The sequence below is a fragment of the Macaca thibetana genome, chromosome 10, assembly GCF_024542745.1.
Source record: "Macaca thibetana thibetana isolate TM-01 chromosome 10, ASM2454274v1, whole genome shotgun sequence".
Taxonomy (NCBI): domain Eukaryota; kingdom Metazoa; phylum Chordata; class Mammalia; order Primates; family Cercopithecidae; genus Macaca; species Macaca thibetana.
Window position 1 is genome coordinate 91,241,305 of NC_065587.1, and position 27,264 is coordinate 91,268,568.

The following is a 27,264-nucleotide window of genomic DNA, read 5'->3' on the forward strand; positions in this document are numbered from 1 at the left end:
ACATTGAAAATTCACATTATATTAGAAAACCCCGTGCAGCAAATGCCCAGCTTGTGAAGCACACAGCCCTCAAAAGGGAAAGAGAGAGAGTTCCATGCACTTTAGGGTTGACATTTATTACTTTAAACAGGTTGGGTTCCATTCCTTGTGTGCCCTTCTTTGCTCCAATAATTAGCAATGGCACTAAGAGTAGTAAAGCTCTCTACACATTGGCCATGCTATGGGTCCTCCCTAATTCCGTTTTTTTTTTTGGAATGTGTCACTGAATCTGTGTGAATCTGTGTGCCCTGGTGGGCAGATGATGGGGTATTGTTGAGGGTGCTCTGGCTGTTTGTGTGCCCTGTTGTGTTCAGGGCTCCTTGAGGAAAGTACACCCACTCTGCCCTCCCAGGGTGGGCTCACTTTGGTTGCTATTCACCTTCCTGTAAGGGAGGGGTTCATCTCCAACGTTGAATAGATAGCAAAGAGAGGCCCACAAGGCATGGGACCATCTTTCACCCCAAACAATCACTCTGAGTTTGTGAATACCTTCCTGTCATAGAAAAGGATTTCCAAAAATTAGCTACTCTTCATTGTTTATTCACTGTTAGATTCAGTAACCTCAGAGGAACTTAAATGTCCATGGCAGTGTGATTGTCACAGCTTCAGTTCTTACAGCAGGACAAATCCACACTTGCGTATTTTAGGATCTTTGCACTGACAAATGTTAATGGCTGTTGGTCTATTGGTTCAGCAAGATTTTGCAACTCCCGATGTTCATGTACCTCCTTCCCTTCTCCTGAGCTCTGTATTCACACACAGCACCATTTGGACTGGGACCATTGCCTCTTGATTAGCAAATCTGGTGCTGTGTTCCATTCTTCAGTTTATATTGGTTGAAAACTCTGAGGAAAGCGTCCAGAAGCAATCCGATGCAGTGTCATGGCCTTTGGGGAAATGCTTGGGAGGGTCAAAGCTCAGCCTGGGGAGAAGCTCATGTGCTTTTAGTCACAGAAGACTCTTAGGACAATCAGTGTGCATTCTTCGTCTCATCTTTTTGTTCCAGTAGCTGTAAATAAGCAAATCTAGAGAAAATGTAAGATGTGGTCAAGAAGAGTTATGCAGTCATTAGACTTTTGTTTGAAAAGGGAACACCATCCTGAAGGCATGTTTTGAAAAGGTCCTATATTTTCATGACAGAAATGATGCCTTGAATGGCTACAGCTTTCAGCCTTGGTGAACCCCAGGCTTACTTGATCCATGTTTTAATTACTCTGTGATTCAAATCTGCATCATAGGGAATCAGTATAGTGACATAAGAACTTCAACCAGCATAAAGAACATTTTCAGGAGCTTTGTACCTCCTAAGTTCCCTGAGGAAAGACCACACACCAGAACAGGGTGTCACTATTTCCACAGAGAAACCTGCTCATGCTGGAAAATGTCTTGCTAAGTGGCCTCAGAACCATCTTCTCAGGCTGGAACAGTGCTCCATGCACATGCAGAATCCTGACACAGTGGAACGCAGCCCGTGTTGATAAAATAAATATTTACTAAACAGGAGAAACTGAGTTTTTCAGAAAGGTATTTTTATAATATTTTTAGTGCCCATGTCTTAGTTGAACTATCTTGATGCCATTTCCTAGGGGAAGAAAAATGGACAGTGAGAAGTCCAGTAAATATATGTGATGCACACGTTTCAATAAATAAAATCAGATGGAAAGTTGTCAACTTTTGCTAGCTCTAGTATTTTAAAAACTGTACATCAACAGTTGAGATCTTTAAAAAAAATAGATAAAGGGTATAAAATAATTTAAAGTCCAATGTGTCCCTTCACACCAGGCTTGATTGAGAAATGAGAAACCTGTTTTACAGGTGAACTAAAATGAGATAGGTATTTCATTTACCCTTTTACAGAGGCCAAATGGGAATGCTTTCCAACGTTGTTTTTATATTGGAGGGAAAGAGTGGGAACAGGAATTGGGTGAAACATAGTGCTCAATCAGAATCTCTTGCAACTCTTCTAAAAGCATTCACTTGAACTCAGTGAATGTCTCCCATGGCATTCCAGATTACCAACACAGATATCCATTCAGAAGAGGATGAGATCTCAGAATGCGGCCAGAAGAGGACTTTGCTCTGCCCTAAAGACACCGCAATCTTAACATGTCCTTCAAGTGGTCCCTGATCAAGATAGTTGCTTTTTAATATGAAAAGAAACATGACTGTCATTTATCCATGATGACAACATGAACAGTGAATTAAAATTTCATTTTGAAAGTATACTGTCACTGTGAAAAAATTCCTGGATTGTAACACTACAGAATGCTATGAGAGACACTTATCATTTATTCTGTCTTATAGTCGATCTCAAATTGTTATAAAATGTTTTAAATGCAGAAAACTAAGTGAAAAATCTCTAAAACTAAATTAACATTTGCCTCATAAAACATTGCTTTTATCACAGGGGACATGCAAGAAGGTGGCTGGCCACTCCTCTCATACATATCCCTGTTTTTCATGACTTGAAAATGTCTCAAATATATTTCTTAAATATGTCTTTATTATTTAACAATGAGAACTATGTAACCTTACTCCATTTCTCTTACCATGTTAAAGAACTAAAAAGCACAAGATACCAGGGAGAGAAACAGGTTTCTTTTAGAGAAATAGGAAAACAGTTGCTCTATTACACAACTGGGGTAATAACAGTATTATGGCAATTCTCTTTAAATGGCATTTGATACACTTTGACAGAGGGAGTGTCAGGCGTTCTGCTTTGTACAACTTCGGGCTGCACCAGCACCAGTTGTGTCAAACATGTTGATATAACGTGGGGTTCATAAAAGTCAAATTAGGTGTTCAAATGTACTTTATTTTCCTTTTCCAGAAATTCTACAAGATAGAGATGTGGATTCACAGCCAAACACAGAAAGGATACTTAGTTCTCAATGAAGCCCGGGGGAAGGGGGTAGTTTGTGAGAGCATCCTTCTAAAAGGAACTGTCTGTTCCCTGCAGAAATGACCATTCCTTGTCCCAGGCATCATTCAAAGTTCAAAAGAAGCATCTGCAGCTCAGCACAAGAAAGTGCTTTGCTCCCAACCTCCTAATGCCACTCGCACTTTAAAAGTGGTTAATACCTGCTGTGGACTGACTCAGATAAACCAGGAACAGCATCCCAGAATCTCTGCACACTGACCTGTGAATTGCTGAAGCCAAAGAACACTGGTGAAGTCCATTTCTCTCCCTTCGCTTTCCTCCAAGAAAAAGTAAAAGAAGAGTAGAAAACACACTAGGAGTTCTTTGTGGTTGTTTTCTTTTGTTTTTTCTTTTCTTTGAAGAAGAAGAAGAAAAAAAGATAAGCATCCATTTCCAAGTAATTTGAAGAGAGATAATTCTAGTTATTGAAGAATTTCAATAACGGCTTTAGTAGAAACTCAAGACCGATTCAAACAGCAAATATTGAGATGCGGTTCCATCCCAATTTATGAGATTTTCTTTTTCTTTTTTGAGTAAGTGAATAATTTTAAAGAGCCACAAAAGAAGGGAGGCAAATTATTAGATATTTTGCTTGACATCAAAGTAATTTTACATTTATAAAGGCATACTGGCTATCAAAACTTTTAATGTTCCAGTCCTAGCTAAAAAGTCATGTCATGTCCCCCAAAATGAGCCTGAATTGATGTGAGGTTTTATGCAGATTTTAGGTCTGGTGAAGGGAATTTTGTGGAGCTGTGTGTCACGGTTTGGGGTGAAATTAAACCCTTGCTTGATTCCAGTGTCCATTTTGAGCTGGTTATGATTGCATGTGTTTTTCCTGTTTGTACCCGCCTTCTTCAGCCCTCTATGCACATACAGATGGTTACATTCTCATACTGGGTACTGGGAGAAGGTCACATGCTTTGCATCAATGGCAATTAGTTCCCTTTTTAAAATGGAAAATGTCATTAAGTTCTTGAATAATTCAAGAGTAGAGGTCACAATACAGTGTCCCTTTTGGGGGTCTTTATGGTGCAAATGGCAAAACAAGGCGATCCTATCAGTAAGAGTAGATCTAAGGTTTACAATGTAGCTCTATTTAGTGTGACAGGAAAATTAAATTACAGGAGGCACTCACTCATTGTCACCCGTTAACAGGCTTGGGAAAATTGTGAGTCCCTGGGGGCAAATCACTGACGACGTGCGAGGGGAATAAAAATATTGCATTTTAATTGGCTGTTGTTTCCTTTGCTTGATTTTGAAAACAACAAACATAAACAAGTCCCCCACAGCTCTCCTTGGAAATAGGGTCCCGAGTCTCCCAAACACGACCCCAATTACAGTCTCTGCCCAAAGGCGGGCGGGTTAACCGCTCTGGGGAGCCTGGGTCTGTTTTCTCAGCCGTGGTTGAGTGGTCTTTATCAAGGGGTTCCTGGAAAGGAAAATATAGGGACAGGTTTCAAATAAAATGCGCTTCCACTACTCGGCCCCCCGCCCCCATCGGAGTCAGCTGGAGTGCAGTTATTATGTTTCTTGAACAAGGGCAGCCTTTCGATTCTATCAAGACTGAGGAGGAGGAAGGGAAGACAGAATGACGCGGAGGCCACCCACTCTTTCTCCTCCCCAGAGGAAAAAGAGTTCGAACTCCTTTTGACATATCGGGTCGGAGACGGTGCAGCTTGGGCTGGAGCAGGGTGGACGAGGGTTCGAAGAAGAGAAAGCGCAGGCTAGGGGAGCGAAACGAAAATCCTGAGGTCACTAAATGGGATGAAAGTGTCTCCAGGGCCGTGCCAGCACATCCTAGCCCCCTCTGGTGTCCCCAACTAAGACTGATGGGCGTGGCTGCCTGGGTCCCGCTCCCACCGCAGCGGGGTTGCGCTTCTAGTCTTGCCCCAAGGCCGTCTGCCTGTTCGCCCGGCCCTCCTCTGCGCGGTGCCCAGCGGGCTCTCCCGGACGGGGCCGACCTTGGCACCTGCAGGAGAAACTCCGGACTTGCCAGTGCTCCCGGAGGCGGGAGAGCGATGGGGAGGGCAGAAGAGGAATACAGCTGACCGAGCCCATGGCGACTGGGGTGGGATAGGCCGGGCCGGGTGGGGACTGGCTGCCTAGGGTCGGTTCCCTGTGCTCTCTAGAACTTGTGGGGGAAAAGCGAGAATGACAGTCCGTCTGCCTCGTGCTCTTTTCGATCTCTCCCCCGATCCCCAGTGACATTTGGCAGGCATTTTCCTTTCGTGGTCTCCTCCACTAAGAACCTTGGAAGTCCTGTGTCAGCGAAGTGAGCGTTGGGAGGGGGCGAGGAGAACCCCCCGGAGGGCCAACCTGGGTTCCGTGTTTGGCGCATCTCGGCAGCAGGAGCTCGCCAAACCCGGACAGCTCCACGGACCCACGAGGACTCGGGGGCTCGGCCGGCTGCTCTGCCGACCCCATCGCGCCCAATCGGCCCCGGCTGCCTGGCCCCGGGTACCCGGGCTCCCGCCGCCCTCCCCGAGCCCGAGCACCCGCTCCCGCTGCAGCTCCCGCGGCCCGAGCCCGAGGAAGGCTGCTCCGAAGTTCCCCGGGCCACTCGCGAGGAGCCTGAGCCAGGCCGCCAGCCCGCGGCTAGGGGCTCACCCAGGAATGAGGAAAGTGGGTGCTGCTTTATTTCGGAAGCTGGTCCGACTCTGTGAACACCTAGATAGAGGGCGGCATTTAATTTTTATATACACATGTATATATATTCCAACGTTATTTGTCCTAGAGCGAGTTATTTGTGCCTCAACTTTGATACATTTCCTACTAGAATTAGAGAACAAGGTTCGTGCCTGGGGTGGGAGCGGAAGAGAAGAGTGAGGGGGCAGTTTAGATGTTTTTTCTTTTCTAAATGATTCAATTTAAGCAAACACTTGGGGGCTCCAGGCCGCTGTAATTCCAAAGACAATTTTCTCTGGTTTTAATTTGATTTGCATTTTTTCAACTTTGATAATATTCAATTTCATGGCTGAATACACATGTAAACACCGTTAGGTCGTGTTTTTCGCCCCTTGCACCAAACAGAATGTCGCTTGTCTCGGTGCCATGGGAGGTTACACCCCGCGTCCTCAAAATATGTGCAAGTTTCTCCTAAATTATTTTTCAAAACTTAGCGCGGCAATTTGCCTGAGCTTCAGACGTGGCGAACTAAAATATATCTAAACTGAATGTATTTACTGAACTAGCCAAAGTGTGGGAAGACCTGCACAGACATTGCCAAAAGGAAGGCAGTAAAGGAAACAAATTCCTATTTAATATAGAATCAATTCTATTTTTACCCAGCATTATTTTTCCATACTGTATTGATAGTTTTAAACAATCCAAAAATAACAAATAAATTATCTTCTCCCAGAAATGTTTTTAATGTGGATTTCATTGCTAGAAAGACAAGCATTGAGAAATATAAAGATATACCTTTGTGAGGAGAGGTTTAATTACTACTATTGAGCTATTTTATCAAACATAAAATTTAGAAGAAAATGCAAGGTGAAATTGGGAAATAAGCATTAATCACATCAAAACTGATATTCAACAAAATAGCACTGCCAATGACAATGAAAGTAGGATGATGTGACCTGCCTGTGAGCAGCCACCACAAAACTGTAATGCAAGAATATGATACATTGTTTTGCCCCCAGGGCACAAACTAGACAGACATTGTGCAAAGAAATACTTGGCACGTAATAAATTTATCAAAACTCCAAATACATTTTATACTCCATTTACGAAACTGTGCTGGAAAAAGAAAGGACATACTTTCTTGGTTTGTCCAAGAATACCTTATGTAGTAAAATGGCTGTCTAATTTCCAGAGCTACCCTTCATTTAGAAATATATATATTTACCTGCTCGCTATTGACTAATGTGGAATACTCGATACTGTGAGCAATATTTCTATCTCAAATCCTAAGAATTTACAAATTACAATATTTGTTTTATTTTAAAAATCCTAAAAAATGAAAAGGATCCATGAAACTTCTGAACTCTAAAAAATAAAATAGATCTGTGAGACTTCTTAAAATGCTTTATGCTCCAGGCTGGCTGATAATAGGTAACTGTATTTTAAGTTGAGGTGATCTAATTTGAAAAATATCTTTTATCATGTGAAAGGCATTTAGGCAAACAAGAAAAGAATTCCATTTGAAAGACAACAGACTTTGAAAGAGAAAGTCCCTTAATTTTTTTAAAAAACACAGTCAAGGCAGGCTGACTGTCCAATGTCTGCAAGAAAACTATTCTTTATCACTTGGCTTTAAAAAAAAGAATTATTAAATTTTAAATTATCATTGTTTAGGATTTGTACTAAGGTTTTCTATTGTTTTGGAAGGCTGGCAATTATGCCTACTTTATTTTACACAAATAGATGGCAGAGTACGCACGCTCCTCACAATTGCTTCACAGCAAACCCATTCTTAGAGACGGAGCTAATGAGGGGGGCTAATTGTAACACACAGTCTATTCAGAGAATGCAAATGGTGGACAATAGAGTACATCTTTCTCTTTTTCTATTAGTAATTGAGGAGTAAATGGAGATCTTGTTAAGGACCTTAGAAGTTTGATCATCACTGAGTGAGTTTGCCATTTTAATTTTCTTTCACCTCCAAAACAGATCTGTATTGAGACATGGCTACCTCAGCTAGAAGCAGAGCTGCTGCACCGCAGACAGAATCTGCCCTCCACCCTCAACTTCATTGAACTGGGTCTGAGCTGCAGCAGGAAACAGTGAGAGGGGCTGGGGTGGGGGAAGGGAGGCAAGGGGGGAATGGTCGGGAAAGTCTCTGGAAAGCATTCTAGACAGGTGGGGACTTCCATATGTGGCATGGTTGGGGGCTTGGGAACGTGGGAGGGTATGCACCTTGGGAGACTCATAAGTCCTGGGAAGAAGTCACAGAACCCACCCCAAACCCTGCAAAACGTCCAGCAGCTGGGAGTGGTGAGGCCCTTAGCTAAGGGTGTTATACAGGGATAGTGATCTGCCTGTTCTTTTATGATGACCAGGAGCCCAGAGGCCTGGGCCTGAGGAAGGGAAGGTGTGCATGTGTGTGTGTGTGTCTCGCGTGGTGTGTGAGAGAGAGGAGGGAGGGAAGGAGGAGAGAGATTGCGGAATGCAGGGGAGAAATCATGCAGTTACTTTTAGTTGTTTACTGAGCAAGGGCAAAATCTAAACAGCGCTTGCCACAATCAATGAAGGGATCGCCTCAGCTTCCAGAGTTGAGCTCCCTAAATGAGTCTGGCATTCTGATAACTGCAGGTGAGCACCTGAGATCAACTCTTTCCCACTGCTCGATGCTAGGAAAAGATAGGGATGCATTTGTTCCTGAGCTCTGGGAAGGGAGAGGCACGAGGGGGATTTAATTGTCTGCCTGGGTGAATCGAAATGTCCTTTAAAGCAAAGAAATCAAGAGAGGTTGGCCTTTAATTGGTAAACTCTGCTGATTGGGGGAGCTGGCAATTAAAATGGAAAGAGGACAAAATATAGATTGGCTACTCCTCCCTCTGCTGTCTCGCCCCCATAAACAGCCCCCAAAATTGGCATTCTCCTCTTCTCTGGCCGTTTTTACAATACTCAGCACACAACCTGATTGTGGGTAACTGTGTCATTCTTGTGCCCCCACCTTAGTCTAACACTCAGTTATCCAGTTTGGAGTGAGAATACAGTTTTATCTAGAACTCTGTTCACTTCCAAGAGTTGGCCATACACATGCCAATGTGTGAGGAGCTGGCCTTAGAATCCAATTGTCTGCCTGTCTCTGAAATGCCGAAATGGAAGACGCTAAGTCTGCAGGGAATCTCACACCACTAAAAATGGACAGGACAGGGAACTTAGCTTCCCGGATATCAAAAAGTAAAGGAGACCTCCAAGCCAAGCCTGAGCCCCGATTTGAGGAGGGCTAGTGCTCGTTTCCACTCTGTGTCCCCAGAGCCTGGCACAAGCTAGCCACTGTACTCTGCTGGAGTGGCACTCTTCTAGTCAACAGGCCTACTGGGTGCTGGGCAGCATCCTCCCTCCCTGAGGGCTGCAGGCTGACGTGCCTAGGCCAGCATCCTATTCAGGGGCAAACCCCAGAGGCAGGTGTTTATGGAGATCTGCACTGGTATATATGTGAGGGGTGGGATGGGGAGGCTTGTCACTGGGGCTGGGGCCAGGGCGTGCTGGGGACTAGCTGTGGGCAGCGTGTGCATTCCAGCTATGCTGTCACCTGTGTTGTCAGGCCACCAGGTGCAGGTCAGGGGGAGGTCAGAGGCAAGAGCCTCTTAGGACATTCCTAGCCCTTGCTCCCAGAATCCCCCAGTAGGGAATAAGGCAGATAGGCTGTAGCTCAGAAATGATTTGGCTATGTGGATTGTTTTAAACTTACATGTCAGCCCTTAGTCTCTGCCCCTGACATTTCTCTCCTCTCTGGCATTTTTCCCTTCTAATCGCAATGTAAGAGCCTGCTTGCTGCCTCCCCATTTCCAGCACTGGCTAGCTGGCCCTGGAAGCATCAGTGGGAGAAAAGCGTGGTCCAGGCCTGAATGAACTTCTGGTCAACTTCAAGGGACCATGGCCACATAAGAATTCTGACTGTGTTACCCCAGTAGAGAAAATGAGAATCCAGCCTGATACCAAACATCACCCATCCTCGTCTCTGCTAGGACAGTCCCTGGGGTTTGTGCCATGCTTCCACGGGGTACCAAAGCCTGGCTCTTCTGAGATCTCCCAGTTTCTTTCCAGACTTTCCCTAACACTTCAGATGTCCCTGCTCATTTTCCAGATTCCAGAGTTCTGGTGAAGGCTGGCCTCCTACTTCATTGAAATAAGAATTTTCTGTGGCCCAGAGTCCTGGGAAGCCAGAATAAGTTGAGGGAATATGAGTTGAAAGACTCCAGCTCAAAGCTGCGCTGTGAAATTGGAGCAAGTTCCCTAACTTCCCTCAGTCCCAAGACCATTACCTGTAAATTATGATTTCCACCAACAGGACATGGGGAAGCTTAAAAGAGATCCTGTTCAGGAAGATATCTTGCATGGTTCCTGGCACCTAGAAAAACCCCACTCAATGGTCATTGGATTGACTAGTGTTTCCATTCAAAATAAGAGAGGGCAGGACGTGGATGGGGTCATGAAGGCCACTGACAACACTAAAATGGTAAAACAAAATTTCTGCCAAGAAATAGACTAACTTTTCTGGAGAAAAAATCTCTCTTTTCTAGAGAGAGAATTTTCTTAGCTAGCAGGGGATAGATTTGTTGAAGTAACATCTTCCTGTGTGTGAACTGCCCCAATTAATGTAGCTCAGAATCACAGAACAAATGAAAAATATATAGTGAAATTGATCTCCTTTATTTGAAACTTAAAATGCGTTTGTGGAAGTAAAGCAAGCAAAAGGCTTGAGCAAAGCTGTATATTTTATACCGAAGGGCGCACATGCTGGCCTCCTGACGTTTCTGCTAGAGATGCTTCTGACTTCCATATGAAGCTCTCTATAACCCAGCTCCTGCCCTGGAACCTCACCCCGTTCCTTCACAGAAAATGTCATCTAATCATCATCTGTCCTTTTCGATTATCTAGCTATCTACCTCAGGCCTTAGTGCCTTCCAAGCCCTCTCCTCCAAATACTTCCAAAGATTGTTTTATGTTTTCAAATAAAGCACTTTTAACATTCATGAAATCAAGTTAGGAATTATATATATGCTTTCCTTTCAGCAAGCAACAATTTCCAAACAAAATTCAATATATAATTACTTCTGCTTTGTAAATATAGAAGGAATAATAAATTGAGATATTTTTCATGAAATACCAAGTCAAAATTTACATGCATGCAATCTTATTTTTATTTGCTCAGATCATTACCAACCCTAGTTCAAAAATATCCCTGCTTATTTTTGGACCTGTGTCTTATTATTTTCAAATAAATGAAACAATGGGAAAGTCGACTTACTTATTAAAAACTAAATTAGGACCCAACCATTTAAGGAAGCAGAGACTGAACCACATAAGCAAGTAGAACTAAAAATCAGCACACAATTCTCGTTACAAAGTTATAATTGTGCATTACACGCCAGTATTTTTCCGTTGCACATACTTTTGTGAGGCTGAAATCTTCTCTCTCGATAAATTTAATGATGTTTAAGTCAAGGAAGTATAGTAATGCCAGCATCATCTCCTGACACTGCTGGGAATATTGCTGCCTCTAATTAACAAGAGAGGGTTAAACTCCAGGCACTTGCCCTGGTGGGAAGTGAGACCTCTAGTTTTGCATGAATGAATGTAACTTAATTTGTTGCTTCTTTTAGCACTCCCAGCTATCAGTTGTGTTATCTAACAGTGAAATATCACCCCTTCTTTAGAGAGAGAGAGAGAACAAGTAAGTCAATGCTTTTTAATGTGAACCTGCGGGGGGCGGGGGGGAGTGGTGACAATGACATCTGACCAGTCCATGTGAATGTTGGCAGTGAGCTCAGAGCTCTGACAAATAGCAACTAATGTAAAAAATAAGCACATTTTTGTGAAGGTATGCTTGTAAAAACTCCCTGTCCTCTTTACCTTTACATGAGTGGTACTTTAGCACAAGGTGGCAGCTTCTTCTGCAGAGGATACCAGCGATCTGGACTAGGCCCCAAGGGTGCAGGGGCTGAGGGGGAGGGGAGAATAGGCATCACCTCCAGTCTAGCAAGAGGGACTGCGACGGAATTACAGCTTGTAAAATAAGCCTCCATCAGTCTCCCAGGAGACAGCCGGCCTCAACTTGGGTGTTCCCTGCTTGTTAGCCTCAGTCATAATTGGTCTCTCCTCCCATCCCACGTTGTTGGTTTTCTGTGTGTGGCTTTTGGTGTGAGCGTGTTAGGTCATCAACAAATACAATAGCGGGAGGGGGCAACTGGGGACACACATGATTGTTTTAGAGAAGAAAGGAGAAAAGGGATAAGAGAGTGGGCAGGAAGGCTGTGAACAGAATGGGGAAGATGGCCCAGGATTTAGGCTTCCGAGGCACCCCCTGGAGTGCTCCAGGGTAGGGAACTCCCTGGGAGTTTTGTTAAAGGGAGAAGAGGCCTGCTGGGAGCTGGAGACCCTGCTGAGATCCGCTGAGGACATTCATCCATTCTACCCTATTTTTGTTTGCTTGTCTCTGGGGGTGCCTGTAACATCCTGCCCACATCCGGTGCCTCTCATCAAAAAAGAATTTTTCAAAAAATCCCAATCAGGATGATTTGCTCTAGAAAGGCTGCGTGTGTGGAGCTGAAGACCGAAAGAACAGCCCAGCACCCTGGTGGGGGTGGGGTGCGGGTCACAGGCCTTCATCCTTTTTCCATCCATTGTTAAAATAGATTCTCACTATCTTTCTCCACCCCCATCTCCTTTTACCTCTTCTCAGAGGAAAGCCCGTCCTGGGGATGGAGGCTACAGTAAATTTCTGATCTAAAGTTAGCTCTAAAGCCTAGAGTGGAGATGTCTTCGCATTTAAGGAAGGCTGAAGATACAGTGCATTGTTTTCGCTCAGAAGGGGACAGATAAAGATAAGATCCCTAGACCCTTGAATCTTTATTTAATGTAAAAAGAACATTTGACCAGGGAAGGAAACAGCAAGAAGTGTAATTAAGTCAAGTTGCAAACTTTGGGGATTGATTATTTTTTTCTGTTTGTGTGTTTTAACGTTTTACATTTTACTCCACAACCCCTGGCTGGCCTGGTTGCCATGGTGCCGCCGCCAGGGTTGGTGTCCATGCTGTCCCCCACCCAGCAAAGGATTTCAGGTCTGAAACCTTGTTCTTTTGCTACAGCAGGGACAACAAACTAGAGCTAATGGCACTAGGGTGTGCGTGGGAGTGGAGGTGGTCTATTCTGTATGGCAGGACTTGATGTGTACTACTTTGCCGACATTAGCCAGAACCAACTGCTTGCAACTCCAGGTTCGCGGTGTTTGGGAGGAAAATGTTTCCTTTCCTGCCTTCTCTTGCAGGGTGAAGGTGCATAGTCAGAAAAGGCCTTACTGCTTTTTTGAAACATTAACTGGTGTCTGCACATTCCAAATCTCATCTCGGGCTACCCCTCCCTCCAAGCCAGGGCCACCTCCAGACCCCCGGATGTGTAGAAGCATGCACTGCCCGGAAGAAAACGTGTTGCCCCCAGGTAACTTCAGGTACCTCCTCGGGCTAACGTCTCCTCCTTTGCCCTATTGAGCCTTATCTCTTGCTTCTCCTCGCCCCACTCCCACATTAAAAGGCCCCCAAAGCATTGAAGAGCGGCTTCTCTTTATGAAGCCGGGGAGAAGGCGGGCGATAAAGATCTGGCGTTTAAATTGGCCATTTGGAAGATTACATCTCTTCAGCGAGGGTCTTTCTTTCAAAACTCGCACTGAATTAAGGGTCATGGCTACTCCGTACCCGGCTCTCAAAGGCACGGCACCTTTGAATTCGGCCGTGGAGTGGCCTGGGCGAGGGGACCCGGGGCCATCAAAGGCCCGAGGGAAGGCCGTGGGGCGACACCCGTCTAATGACAAGTAATTGACGGATTCGACGCCGCGCATTACCAGCGGAACGGGAGGCATTAATTATTTAAAAACGATTAGCCTTGTCGTGTGTCCTGCAGGCGTTCCATCATGTTCAGGGAAGATAACCAGCCACGCGAGGCGAGCCAGGGCTGGAAGGGCGGCGGGCGCGCTCCCCAGCAGGCTTCGGGTGCGGTGGACACGGGCGCACAGCCCAAGGCACCAGGGAAAGAGAGGAGGGGCCACCCAGGGTCCCCACACAGGAAGGTGACTACATAACACTGACCCTGCTTAACAACGAAACAGATTTCTGCCCACTTGGGCTCGAAGTCTGGTGACTGCGGTGCACATGGGAAGAGCTTTCCGGTCGGGGTGGTGGGCAATTTCCATGTACCAGTTCCCTGTCGCGTCAGACCAAAACCTAGAGTAACCGAGTCAGGCACGGGCCTGTCACAGTGCCTACTACCCAGGCGTTTAAAGTAAAGACCCCAGGTAGATTGTGGATCTGGCGTGGGGGCGGGGATGGGGGGTGCTGGTAGACACCTGGGGAAACACACCTTTATCATGCCCTGCTCTCGAAAACCGAGAGTCCTGAGGTTTCAAGGGGCAGCAGCAGAACTACTATTTTTCCGAGGTCCACGCCTTTCCCCAGGCGGAGGAAAGATGTGGCTGGTTCTGTTGTGTCCTACGAACTCGCGTCCTCCGGAACCGCAGAGGGCAAGCCCGGCATGCGCAAGCGTGCTCCTGCCCGTGGAAGGGGGGAAATCGGCGACTGGGTTGCAGGGAGAATGGGATGATAAATTGCCCCGCGTCTGCTTTCTGACTTTCTCTCCTGGACCCAGCTCGTAACCCCAGAGGCTCCCCAACCTGCTTGCAGCCAAGCACACCGGTGCGCAAAGGCCACCAGCCGCTTCCTGCAGTCAGAGTTGAGGTTCACTCGCATCTTGGAAAGGCGCGGCCCCTCCCCTGCTGCTGTTTGATGCCGACCCCCACCGTCTCCTCGGCCTGCCGGTGTCCGAGAAAGAGTTGAGACTGGACTCAAACCTCTGCACGCCAAGAGGAGGGTGTCACCACGCTCGGGCCTCAGCCTCTTCAGACTCCCATGCACCACGCACATCGTTTTCTGCTGACCCCCACCCTAGATTCTGAGGCCAAGGGGGTTCCCCACACTCCACCCTCCACTCTTCTCCGGAAACACGCTGCTCTCAGATCAAATCCCCAGACCCGAGCTCTTCGAGGGGCCTGTGTGGCTTCCTCTGGGCCCTACCAAACTGCTCTGAGCTCAGAGCCTAATTGGTCTGAGTTCGCAACTCTACGACCCCTCATCCTTCCAAGTCATGCACTTTCCGAACCCCCTGCAAAAAAAAAACCCAACCCCTTGAGTCTCCGTTGGCTGAGCTTACCACCAGCCAAGCCCGCCCCAGAGTCTGAGCCCTGGAAGGGAGAAGGACTGGCTGGGGGAGGGGCAGTGCGCGGACAGGAGTGGGGTGCGGACGGTGAGGAGGGGAGCCGGGCGCAGCCCTCGGGTGGGCGCGCTCCCTACCTGCGGCGGCCGGCGGGCAGGCAGGCGGGCGGGCGGGCCGCGGAGCGTCCAGCGCGCGGAGGGAGGAGGAAGACTGCTCCGAGCCGAGGCATCCCCGCATTTATTTGAGCTCAAACCAAGCGACTGTTGACTTTAGCACACAAAGCAAAGATTTCACTGCCCGCTAGTTTAAAAATGAATATTTTACCAAGATATCGATCAGCGTTATAAAATTCAGTTAAGTACAATGGGATCCTGGCAAAAAAAAAAAAAAGAATAATAAAGGAGGGGGAGGCAATATAATATCTGTGCAAATTTGCTGAAGTGTGACGTGGCATGGAAAGTTTACCCTCCTGGAATTCGGATCTAGAATGTTTTTTTCAGTTGTTTACAGACTTTGTTTATTCACAGATCATGGTTGCTTAAATCGGCGCGCGGAAGGCGTGGGGAAAAAAGGAAAAAAAGGAGGGGGGAGAGCCTCTGCACCCCACAATGCGTAGAGTCGGGGAAAGCGCGCAGAGGCGATTTGTGAGCTCGTAAGCTCGGAACCCGGGCTAGGGGAGGGATTTAAGCGGGAGGGGGGCGTGAAAGACACAAGAAGCCCAGAAAAGCCTCCGAAAGCGCCTGCTCCCCGACATCCTTTTTATGTATTCGGACAGAACTATATCTTATCGGCCGGGATCAGTGAAGGGGGGCGCGCTAAGTAGTTTAAAACGACCCTCGCACAATGGGCGTGCCATACGAAACATAGCAGGTTAGGGCAGCGCTTTCAGCCTCCATTGTCCCCCACTCGGCCCCCGGCCCTGCCTCTCGGCTCCTTCGCCACGGGAGCCTTTTATGTGATAATGAAACACATTTCAGGCCGGGCTCACGACGTGTGTGTCCTTGCTAGGGGGAGAGACGGCCTGATTGCTGGCTGTGGCCTCCGGATCCCCCCCTCCCCAATTTCTCTTCCTTGTGTTCTTTGGGACAATGTGGCATGTTAAGAAAGGGATTTGGAGGCGGGAGGGGGGCAGTGGGGTGGGGGGGAAGCGGAGGCAATGCCAACCCCCCCTCAAGCGCGTGGGAAGGCCAGGCTTGCTGGGGATGACGGCGGGGTGGGGGATGGGGTGGCAAAGACCCCAGCAAGGTAGCAAGCAAAGCCAGTCTCCAGGTCTGGGGCGTAGCTGGGACACTCCAGGTTTGGATGGCCAAGAAGCCCAAAGTTCTAATCTTGAAGAAAGGAGCCTGAACTTAGAAACCTGAGGCAGAAAGTCCTCCAGGCTTTCAGAGTGTTTTTACCCACCGCAAGCTAACTGCGCACGGGAGTGGCTCCCGAGTCTGCCGAACCCGCTACGACACTGATCCTGCCCTCGCCCAGCCGGCAGATGTCCTGGGCAAAACCAGCACCAGGCTCTTCTTTGCGCTCTCGGGCTTGGTTTTCACTGCCGTTGGCCGCCCTTTTAGGCCAGCGAGGTCGTCTGTGGGGAGAGGCAGCATGGTGTATAAGAATTCATTCTGGGATTTTTCGTTATATTTTAGAGAGTCCTTGAAGGCTCACAAAATACCTGCATATCCCCTGGGCCCTGCAAACCTGGGTTGCTAACCTTACCTAACTTACAAGAAGCTTTGCAAGGGCGAGTTTTGGAGGGAGATGGGGAGCAAATTTGCCGACAGTGGCATCTCCACTACTGTCATGGTCGATTGGACAGACACCCCTTACCTCCTCCTCACTCCCAAATATACCCTATTTTTTAAAAAACAGACTTGGATTGTTACCCTGATTTATCCTTTCAAACCAATTCCAGGATAAGGTCTTCTGTTTCCCTACACCAAGTGTCTTGCCATTTCTGGGTTAGCAAGGTCTTTCTGGGTTAGCAAGGTCTGCCATTGTTGTGCGCAATACCTGCTTGGGGAGAAGGGTGGGAAAGGGTGGCGGCCTGTATACAGAGGAGGTTGGAAGATCCAGGCAGAGTCCCAATTCCACCACTATTCACAGTGGTGAACAGGCAAAGTGCTGCACCACAAATTTGCAAGTTTCATCCAGGCTCACTGACCTGAAGGGAGGCCCAAGATCGGAAGTACAGCAAAAACATGAAATCCAGGCTTCCCCCAAGAGAAGCCAGCTGTGGGGCCCAAGAGACCGCAACAACACGGCACATTCAAACAGCCAAGGTGGAAAATAGTGATATGTGGAGAGTTATCTTCTACTGGCGTTAAAAATAAACCTACTGGAATGGTCCGCCTGGGATCTGTGTATTTCATAGTGTGTAAAGTTAACCCACAAATTCAAAAAGTAACCATAGACCATATGAATTCCATTTAATAATGTACTTGCTTTAGTGTTTAGGGGGATGTATACTGGTATCTGCAAATTTGAAGTGGATTTAGAGAAATAAGATGGATTGACCAATGGAGGGGAGGATGGACAAGTATGTGATAAAGCAAATATAATGAAATGTTAATTGCAGAATTTCGGGAGCACGGTCCGTGTGTGCCTACAGTAAAATTCATTCAATTTTGGTATGTCTGAAAATTTTAATAATAAACTGTTGGGAAAACAGCAACACTCCCTGGACCAAAATAAAATACAACCTGCAACCAGTCAGGGTATCCCTCCCTCCTTCTTGAAATAATTTCCAAGTTTGTATATTTTTTGAGCCAAGTGAAGAAAAGAAAAATCTGGAAGAAAAGATTCAAGGGATGAAACCGGGTATAACACTTTAATATAGATTTGTGGAACTCTGGCCCTTGCAGCCAGAATACACATTTATAAGCCATAAATAAAGCACGCAGAAACCATAAATTAATCAGACCCGAGACCTGGATTTCACCGTGTCAAGATTGGGAATGCATTTCTTTTCTTTTTCTTGGTCATTTACAACAGACCCTTACATTATTTTTTTCCTGTTTTTAAACAATAGTACAACCCTCTGGTTCTGTTAAAACTACATGGTTTTACACCGAGTCACTCACAAAAGTTTTTTTTCTTTTTTTTTCTTTTTTAAGTAAGACTTCCCTGCAACAACAGCAATGGAGGAGAACAACAACAACAACAAAAAATCAGAATCTGCAGGTGCTTGAAGAAGCAGGAGTCTTTACACAGTAGTGGCAACCGGAGGCTTTTTTTTTTTTTTTTTTTTTTTGATTTTATATTCTTTCCCGTTTTCCTCGTTATATAGAACGTGGGGTATCAAGTGTGACCCTCTGTTTGGGACAAAAGGGCTGCAGCGGGTGAGGGGAGACTGCTGTCTTGGGGGTGTTGGGGTGGGGTTGTTATTGATTTCTTCTCCCTTTCGTCTCTGCAACACCGTCTCCCCAAAGTCTCGACCCCCACTTGCTCTCTCGCTTATCCTGGATCCGGGCTGCCAGAGTCATCCGGGCCTGAAGCCATCGTCTTCTTAAGAGGAGTTCATAATGGGCCGGGAGTACACTCCCTGGTAGTAAGAGGTATCTGCGGCCAGGGGCGAAGCGTCCAGGCCCGTTTTGTTCGTGACCGGGCCCATGGCCAAGCTGCCAGGCATGGGGGAACCGTAGCCGGGGTAGTGCATCACCTGTTCGTAGGCCTTGAGGTCCATTTTGTGGGGTTGGTGGTGGTGGTGGCTGTGGTGGTGCTGCTGCTCCGAGGACATGAGGTTGTTGATGGAGAACGGGTGGTTGAAGGCGTAGTGGTGCTCCGGCTTCAGGTGGGCCTCAGGTGGCAGGCCTGGGTGGTGGGGCGGGCCCAGCAGGTGGGCCGCGGCCTGCTGCTGCTGCCCGGGAGAGGGCGCCGGCTCTGGGGGGCTCAGTGCTGCAGCAGGCGTCCCCTTCATCTCTCCCAGGCCCCCTCGCTTGTGCTCCTGGCACGGGGAGGCGCTCGAGTGAGGCGACTCGGTGCCAGCCGGAGTCTCGGAGGCCGGCCCGGCGGCCTCCCCGAGTTGAGCCTGCGAGGCCTGGGCCCCGGCGGCCGCCTTCTTGCCGCTGCCCGCGGCGCCTGCTGCCTCCTTCAGCGCCAGCTGCTTCTCGCACTTGAAGCGCTTCTGGCGGCGCAGGTAGCAGCCGTTCTCGAACATGTTGCCCGAGTCAGGGTGCAGGGTCCAGAAGGAGCCCTTGCCGGGCTTGTCCGGAGAGCGGGGCACCTTCAGGAAGCAGTCGTTGAAGGAGAGCGAGTGGCGAATGGAGTTCTGCCAGCGCTGCTGGTTCTGCCGGTAGAAGGGGAAGAGGTCCATGATCCACTGGTAGATCTCGCTCAGTGTCAGCATCTTGTTGGGGCTCTGCTGGATGGCCATGGTGATGAGCGAGATGTACGAGTAGGGAGGCTTTGCGTGCGTGTAGCTGCGCCGGTAGGTCTTGGGGTCGCGCGCGCGGCTCAGGCCCGCCTGCCCGTACATGGGGCTCATGGAGTTCATGTTGGCGTAGGGGGCCAGGCCGCCCATGGCCCCGGCCGCCTGCCCCCCGAGCGGGCTCAGGCTGGGACTCAAGTGCGGCCCCATGCCCGCCACGCCGGCCGCCCCGGCCGAGGCGCCCATGCCCGCCATGGCGCCCGCGCCGGGGGACATGCCCGCCAGGGACGGGCTCATGCCTGTGCCCACGTACGACGACATGTTCATGGAGCCCGCGCTCATGTTGCCCGAGCCGCTGCCCATGGCGGCCGCCGACATGCTCATGTACGTGTTCATGCCGTTCATCCCCAGGCCGGCGTTCATGTTGCTCACGGAGGAGTAGCCCTGCGGACAGAGCCCCGGGAGGGAGGCGACAGCGTTAGCACCGCGGCTCGAGGGTGCCCAGATCTCCCACCCACCGCCCAGGCCTCCGCCTCCGAGGAGGCCTCCGGGGAGCCCTTTCCTCCCTTGTGGCCCAGTTTCCGGACTCCTTGTCTGTTTCATCCAGGGAGAGCCATGATCGATCACCCTTGGGAAGGTGGAGAGCGGATTGCTGCTTGGGTATGTGGCCCGTTCCTAGCCCTTCTCCACCTCGCCCAGATTCTAGAACAGGGGTCCCATGGAGTACTCCCAAACCAGAACCCCAAATGCATTTCCCTGCCCCAGAGTCTCCCCAAACTCTCCTACCAGCATACTGAGCTGGCGCCGAGGCCCGAAGTCCCCGGACGCCACCTTCGGTCGCAGCAAACAACCTGCGGGACACCTCGCGGGGCGCCTCAGGCTGCCTCCAGTGAAGACTGTCCCTGATCCCCTCTGTCCGGTCTCCCTCCCGGGACCCCCTCCCTTGTTCCAGGGAATCCGAAAGGCAGCGCCTGTGCGGAGTGCGGGGGCTGCCGGAGGCACTGATTGGGGCAATAGGGAAGGAACCGAGACCTAAACTACACGCGGCTGAGCTTTGCAGGCACAAACTTTCTTTCTCTTTGTCCACTAGTCTTTGACTCTGCCTCCACTTCAGCCCCCAACTCCTACCCATCTTCTCCTCCTCAGCTCCCCACCCCCTCGCCGGTCGACCTCCCACCCCTCCCCAGCCGCGCGCTGCCAAACATAACTCTGTTAGGATAGTGCGTGGCTCGGCCACGAAGAGGATTTGGAGGCGCCGCAAGTCAATATTTGATCACAAAGTTAATATTATCTCAAGGCTAACAGTGTGTCGTATAAAAAAGAGACCCATTTGATTCCAAGGAGGGCGGAAAAGGCGGCTGCCCAGAAAGGCTGGGGTTGTGGGGCGGGGGTGGGGGGGTGTCAGCGAGGGAAGCGGTCCTGAGGTTGGGGAAGGAGCGAGCGCCGCCGCTCCACTTCCCCCTGGAAAAGACGAGCGCTTACCTCGGGCTCGGCATAGTAGCTGCTCCAGTCGGACGGCTCGTGCCCTTCCATCTTCACCGCTCCCAGCATACTGGAAGCCGAGTGCATGGCAGTTTAAAATTTAACAGCCACAACAAACGACCAGTAATCACCCCCCACCCCCACCCTCTTTTAAAAAAAGTCAGCCAAGGCACCGTCCCCTCCTCCCTCCCTCTCTCGCTCTCCCTCTCCCTGGGCTCCACTCCCTCTCTCTCCCTGGGCCGGCCGGAGGCGGTAGTTGGAAGTGGGCGGGAGTGGGGGGGGCGAGGAGCGGAGGAGGCCCCGGCCAGCGCCCCGCGGCAGGGAGCGCCCGCCGCCGCCGCCGCGCTCACGGGCTGCCGGGTGGCGGCTGAGGTTGGCAGTGCAGAGCTGCCCCGAGGCGGCGGGAAGCGCGCGGCGCGGGGGCTGGTTGGGGGGGGTGGGGTGGGGAGGAGGAGGAGGAGGAAGGAGGAGGAGGAGGTGGTGGTGGTGGTGTAGGAGGAGGAGGAGGAGGAGGAGGAGGAGGTGTGGACCGCGGAGCCGACAAGTGCCGCAGTGACGTGGGCGGCTGGTGATATAGCGCGGCGCGCTGGCGCGGGCCTCCAATCCCCAGACCCGGGGCAGCCCATTTGAATAATCAGCTCACACCTAGGTGAGAGGGAGCCGCAGCCGGCACTCCGCACCTGCCCCTCCGCGCCTGCCGCCCGCCCCACCGCCGCGGCGCCCCGGCACTCCTGGGCGGGCCAGGGGAGCGGGCCGGGCGGGCGATCGGGCACACTGGATCCCTGGTCGAGCCCCCTTTCCTCCCGGGTCTACGGCGAGTCCCCTGAGGAAGGAGGGACCTGGGAGGAGACCACCCTCGGGGGCGGCTCTGGCCTCAGGCCCCCGCCCCGTTCCATCGCGCCTTGGCGCCCGGTGCGCCTGTCGGAGCGCGAGTCCGGCCTCAGTGCCCCGCAGATCCCTATGAAAGCCGGATTTATTTATGCCGGGTTTCTTCGCTCTCAGTGCTCATTCTCTGTCAAAACAGCAAGCCCATGACAGCCAATTTGCAAAGTGCTGTCCTATTTAGAAAAACTGTGTACACACCTTTAACTCGCCCGCCGCTGCTCCTGCGAGGCCCCTCCTTGTTAGAGTTCAGACCCGGAACGGCCTCGGGAGACGCGCCGGGCGCACGGTCCGGCCGCCTGGGCTCTCGGCCTCCTCAGAGCCCGGCAGCCAGCGACCCGCAGTGGGGCGGCCGGCGCCTGGTGCAAGCAGCCCCTCCAGCAGCGGCCGACGGTTGGGAGGCTGAGATAGGTCTCTGATATTCAGGCCGGCGTGTTTCAAGGTTACTTTTCAGTCACAACCGAGGTGCCCACAGCATTTCGTAACTAAAACAAACAGGGCAGGAGGTGGGGAGGGAGGGGTAAGGAGGGAAGAATCCAGGAATCAATGATGGGGCATATGGAGTTGACTTCAAGAGGGTCCTGTCCTCTCTGTCTTCCAGAGGGACTGCTTTATAAAAATTGGAAACTCCAGAAATCGTATACTTTTATTTCCCCTGCAGCTCTTGGGTTCAAAAATTGTCTTCTGTTCTGGGTTAGCCTGTGAGCCCAGATTTGAAGTGGGGGGATATTGCAGGTGTTTGGATGTGGAGGTTCTTTCTTGGTTCTGAAAAACTGGCTGGGCCTTGGGGATCCAGCCCTGTACCCACACCCTCAGACACAGAGAACGCATAGGAAATAGTGGGCATCCAGCCCACCTGTCCAAAATTGGGGGCGATGGTGGCAGAAGACAGACGAGATGGCAGACACGGAGCTTCGCATTGAAGCTTGAGTAAGGGGGAGGCTGGAAGGCAAGAGAGCAGGGAGCAGTAGGCACAGGGGAACCACCTCCCCAACCCGAGGACTCTCAGGTCCGCAGGGTTTGGGCCACAGGAGGAAGCCGCCAGCAGCACCCTTTGCTGCTGAAATGCAGATAGTTTGGACAATTCATAATGAGGACATTAATAAGCCCGCTGAGCCAGGATTCTCCCCCAAATTCAAGGTCTGCATCTCCGCGGAAGCCGTGCCCATCGGTCCCCAGAGTGCTGAAGGCTCCCACGAGGGGCAGGTCAGCCCGGTGCGCCAGGGAAGGGGCTTGATGGTGTGTACGGCTACGTAGTGAACGTGGAGGTGTGCGCAGAGGAGTCAGAGGGGCTAGATCCCTAGCATTTCCCACGGGATCCCACCTAGTGCGTGCATGGGAGCAACTTCATCACTCCACCGAGGGCAGGGAAAGAGAAGTACGCATTGGAGCTCAAAGAATGAGCAATTTTTCAAAAGCTTTCTCCACAGGCCAGGGCAGATACACACACACACACACACACACACCCCCCAAAACTCAATGTTATGTTTGACCTAGTCTGTGCGTGTGCTGTATGAGAGTGTTTGTGAGCTTATGTGGGTGCCCACTCCCCTTTCTATTTTTGCTCCTGGTTGAAAATTTGGTCCCAGAAATTATTCCAGGAACAGAAGGAGCGAGCTGGAGAGCCGCAGGAGGAGGGGGTGCTACCCTTCCAAGGAGCTGACTTTGCAAGCCCCCACCTCCACCCCAGCTCTATCGGTGGCCGGGGTCAGGGACACCAGAGAGCGCTCGGCGGGGCTTCCACAGTGACAGGGTGCCCCCTGTCGGCCGCCAGGCCCGCGGGACCGACCCAAGTCCTCATTTACCCCCGCGATCCCAACCCGGCAGCTCCGGCACTCAAGCACCTTCTCCCCCGCTCTCCCAGTCGCTCCGAAAATACCTTCTGGGGGACTCGGCCTTTTTGGACCCCCAACCCCTAAGTTCTGCGCGAACCCAAACCGGCCTCCTGCACCCTGGCGAGGTTCTGGGAGCTCCGGTAGGGTAGGGCTGGGTGACGCCGCCTAGAGTCTTGGAGCAGTCACTCCCGCACCCTCCCGGCACGCCCACCCCATGGGAATGCGAGCGGGGTCTACGGTTAGCTTTAGCTTTAGGCAGCGGCGAGCGGGACACCAACGGGCTGCGAAGGAAGCAGGGACGTTCAGACAGCCTGGGGTTCTCATTCCCTTCCAGCTCAGCGGTCTTTGGAGCTCCTCCTTCCCGGAGCTCCGATTTCTTAAGGGTTATCCAGAGTTCTGGCTCAGGCTTGAATGCTGAAGATTGCTCCCGGAGATTCTCTCCAGAAAAAAGTTCGCGGGGACCTAGGGCTGCAGATGTTTCTCCCGATCCCTCTTTAGTCTACCCTCACGTAGGGCTGAGACCTACAAAGCCCTTTCCTTTTCATTTTGTTAGGTCACCGCCGGCTTCTATAATAAAAAGCTGCTTTATAACTGAGGACTGTGTTTGGGGTTAGCACGCTATTTTTATTTTGGATGTTGCCTCAATGGCGAAGTCATAAGACTCGAGTTCAAATCCGGGCCTCCTCTGCTCTCCCTGGGAAGAAAACACCCAGGCCATCCAGGTCTTCTAGGCCTTCATCTTGCTGGAACAATCCTGCGTTCCCCTAGCAAAAGTCCTTCCTAGAGCTCTCTTTGTCACATGAAACTAACCAGTGCAGAAAGGGCATCACTGAACAGAACTCAATTTTCCTAAGTGAGAACCCATTAAATACCTAAGGAGAAAGACAATAAAGGTCCCATTAATACTCCAATTCCTAAAACCTTTCAGAGAATAAATACTCAGGCAAGGCCTTGCTCAAAGTTCCCTAAGGTGTTTAGAGCAACATAAGGCAGATATGTAGGCAAGATGAAGGCAGAGGGGATGGAAAAGTGACAACACAGTCTTGGGAAAATATGCATTTTTACTTTCATATAAGCTTTTTAATTGATAAAAAAGCAGATGACCAAACACCCCTTATTCATTCTATGGATGAATCTCAAGTCTCAATAAAGAAAAGGCATATCATGTGTCAAGGATTATAATCAACATTTAACTTTTTTTGGGTGGGTTGTTATTTCTGAAATGTACTAAAAAATCAGCCGGGCGCGGTGGCTCATGCCTGTAATCCCAGCACTTTGGGAGGCCAAGGTGGGCGGATCACCTTAGGTCAGGAGTTCAAGACCAGCCTGACCAACATGGTGAAAACCCGTCTTTACTAAAAATACAAAACCCGTCTTTACTAAAAATACAAAATTTGCAGGACATGGTGGCTCATGCCTGTAATCCCAGCTACTTTGGAGGCTGAGGCAGGAGAATCACTTGAACCCGGGAGGCAGATGTTCCAGTGAGCTGAGATCGTGCCATTGCACGCCAGTCTGGGCAACAAGAGCAAAACTCCATCTCAAAAAAAAAAAAAAAAAAAATCAGACCATCAGAATTTGTCTACTTGGCACTGAGCACACCTTCAAACACTTATGTTGGTTTTCATGGTTCTTGGATGGTCAAAACACCAGTTGTTTATGGAGAGGGCAATTGAAAAGGTCATTAGCTAAGAACACCTTATCAGAGGGTATTTATGTAAAAGAATAAAAAAAAATTCAACATGTTGCAGCCGTCAGCAAAAGCTCAGGAAAATGCTGATAAAGGGGGAGGCAAGGTGCAACATTTTAAGTTAAATACTCTGTGCACCTGCGTGCAATCTATCTCTCCACCACAAGATCCACAGGAAAAGATGAAACATACATTTTTTAAATGACAAAATAAAATGAATTAAATAAATAAGATGTTAGTTACCTTGATTTTGTTTGGGTGGTAGAATTATATCTTCAATCTATTTTTTTTGCAGTATGGGTTGTATCGTTTTATATCATTACTTTATTATTACATTCTCTTTTACTATTTTATGGTGAAATATGTAATAAGGATATTGGACCTGATGTTAAGGAAACTTTGGCAAACTAACTTGTGCAAATATTCATTCAGTTATCATCCTTGAAAGGAGATCAGAGAAGCCACCATACAAACTGCCGACAGGTTTCAGTTCTGCAAAACAAGCCATTATTATTTTGTCTTACTGGTATCAGGGGATGAACTGTGATCTTCCCTGAGTTGAGAGAGGAGGAGAAGAAATATTCGTGTCAACCACAGGTATTGACTTACCAGGGTGGTTTCTGCACATTGTTTAGGGGAAGGAGACAGACTCTGTCTTCTGGGTGGGGTGGCTTTAAGATGGGTCTGGCACACAGAGCTCTTGCTTTATGCATGTAGAATTTGATGGTTGTGCCGAAGTTTGGGTTTCAGTTACGGATTGTCCATCTTTTATGGGATTTCTCAGTGGATGGATTGAGCAGTTGCAGATTCCACTCCCATCTGTGTAGGTCTGTGAAGAAAGCCAGTGCTCTGCCCATGCTGGGTCAGGGTTTGACAAATATTTCTGGTATATACTTGACATCCTGTTCACCATTCTTGCGTTTTTAGCACATTTCTGGTATGTGGGACTATTATAGCAGGTAATTAAAATAATTGGAAGAGATAAAAATAAAAAATGACAACTTTGAGTAGCAATAACAACATGCCAACATGAGTGAGAATAAACTCTTTGAGGGATGCTTAAATTAGACGCATCTGCATTTGTGGCCCTGGGAGCTTTTTCATACGTTTGGATGTTATTCTTGGGAGAAATCTCAGTTATTCCTGCCCAACAGGAAAGCAGTAAGCTTTATGAAGGACAGGAGTCATGGGGAGTCAGTCACAGATTACCTGGAGAATCCAAACCCAGGCATTCTTTCTTAGGAACCCTCTGTGTTACACAGGGGGGTAATTTAGAAGGGTTCCATTAGTCCTATGAGCTGCGGATTACTTAGTTGGATAAACAAATGCACTTTCAACAAGTATGAAATAATGAAGCATATGAGAGACATGGAGATCAGAAAGAAGCCACTAAGTCCTGGGTTTCCTGGCTGATGCTTAGGAAGCAGTTGTTTGCTTCTCGTTTCCATCTCAAATGGTACACAGGCGCTGAATCAACACAAAAGAGCTATATATAACTTGCTGTAATATTAAGCAACGACAAGGATGGGGAGTTTATATGTTTTGGATTCATTCAGCAAATATTTAATGAGCACTTACTATATTCCAGATGGTGGCCAAATAGGCAAAGCCATGGGCTTCTAGAGACTAAGTCTGTTTTCCTCTTTTACTTCCTCCTTTTCTCCCTTTTTCTGCCACAGGTCCCAGCCTCTTTATTTTCAAGGCTTCTTCCAATCATGACCCTGGAATTTCCAAGTGCTAAAATCCTATTCTAAAGGGAAAATTATACATTTCACCATTCTAAAATAGTCTGGCTGCTGGCAGAGATGGACGAAAACCCAAGACGAAATGCCTGTTTTGACCTGGAATCAATAGGAAAACCAAGGGCTCAGCTATCAGGGAAACAAGCAGCCCTGCGGCAGCCCAATTCTGTCCTGTCGCCATTGGCAATTCCTCTACAATATCAGTTTCCTATCAAAGGGATAACTAGGGGTTTCTGGCTTCCAGGAGGAAGAAGGATGAAGGTGGCCAGAGGTGCTGCTGTACTTGGTGGGTGCTGCTTGGGAGCCTCGTCCTGTGTCAAACATAGCTCCTAATGCTTTGTAATACCTCCATCTGCATTATTTAGTTCTTTGTTAATTTTATTCCCAAGAGTAATTCCAGAGGAAGGATTGTAGAGTTCTCTGCAAAAAGGAGAGCT

General features: G+C 49.2%; 1 protein-coding gene and 1 long non-coding RNA gene across 3 annotated transcripts; both read right to left on the reverse strand.

Moving 5' to 3' along the window:
• Positions 1-558: 558 nt before the first annotated feature.
• LOC126929327 (uncharacterized) lies at positions 559-15,042 on the reverse strand. Its single transcript, XR_007717137.1, has 3 exons — positions 14,977-15,042; positions 3,180-3,313; positions 559-1,621 (listed from the first exon to the last, which is right to left on the reverse strand). It is a non-coding gene; the product is annotated as an uncharacterized LOC126929327 (long non-coding RNA).
• Positions 15,043-17,629: 2,587 nt separating this feature from the next.
• Positions 17,630-21,977, reverse strand: FOXA2 (forkhead box A2). 2 transcript variants are annotated; one of them, XM_050745485.1, is made up of 3 exons: positions 21,762-21,977; positions 20,679-20,748; positions 17,630-19,640 (listed from the first exon to the last, which is right to left on the reverse strand). In XM_050745485.1, exons 2-3 carry the CDS (start codon positions 20,745-20,747, stop codon positions 18,336-18,338), a joined length of 1,374 nt encoding a protein of 457 aa, XP_050601442.1. In that variant the 5' UTR covers position 20,748; positions 21,762-21,977; the 3' UTR covers positions 17,630-18,335. The 2 variants fall into 2 exon arrangements, with proteins under 2 accessions (XP_050601442.1, XP_050601441.1); XM_050745484.1 differs by lacking the exon at positions 21,762-21,977 and having other exon boundaries at positions 20,679-21,059.
• Between the last annotated feature and the right edge of the window lie 5,287 nt (positions 21,978-27,264).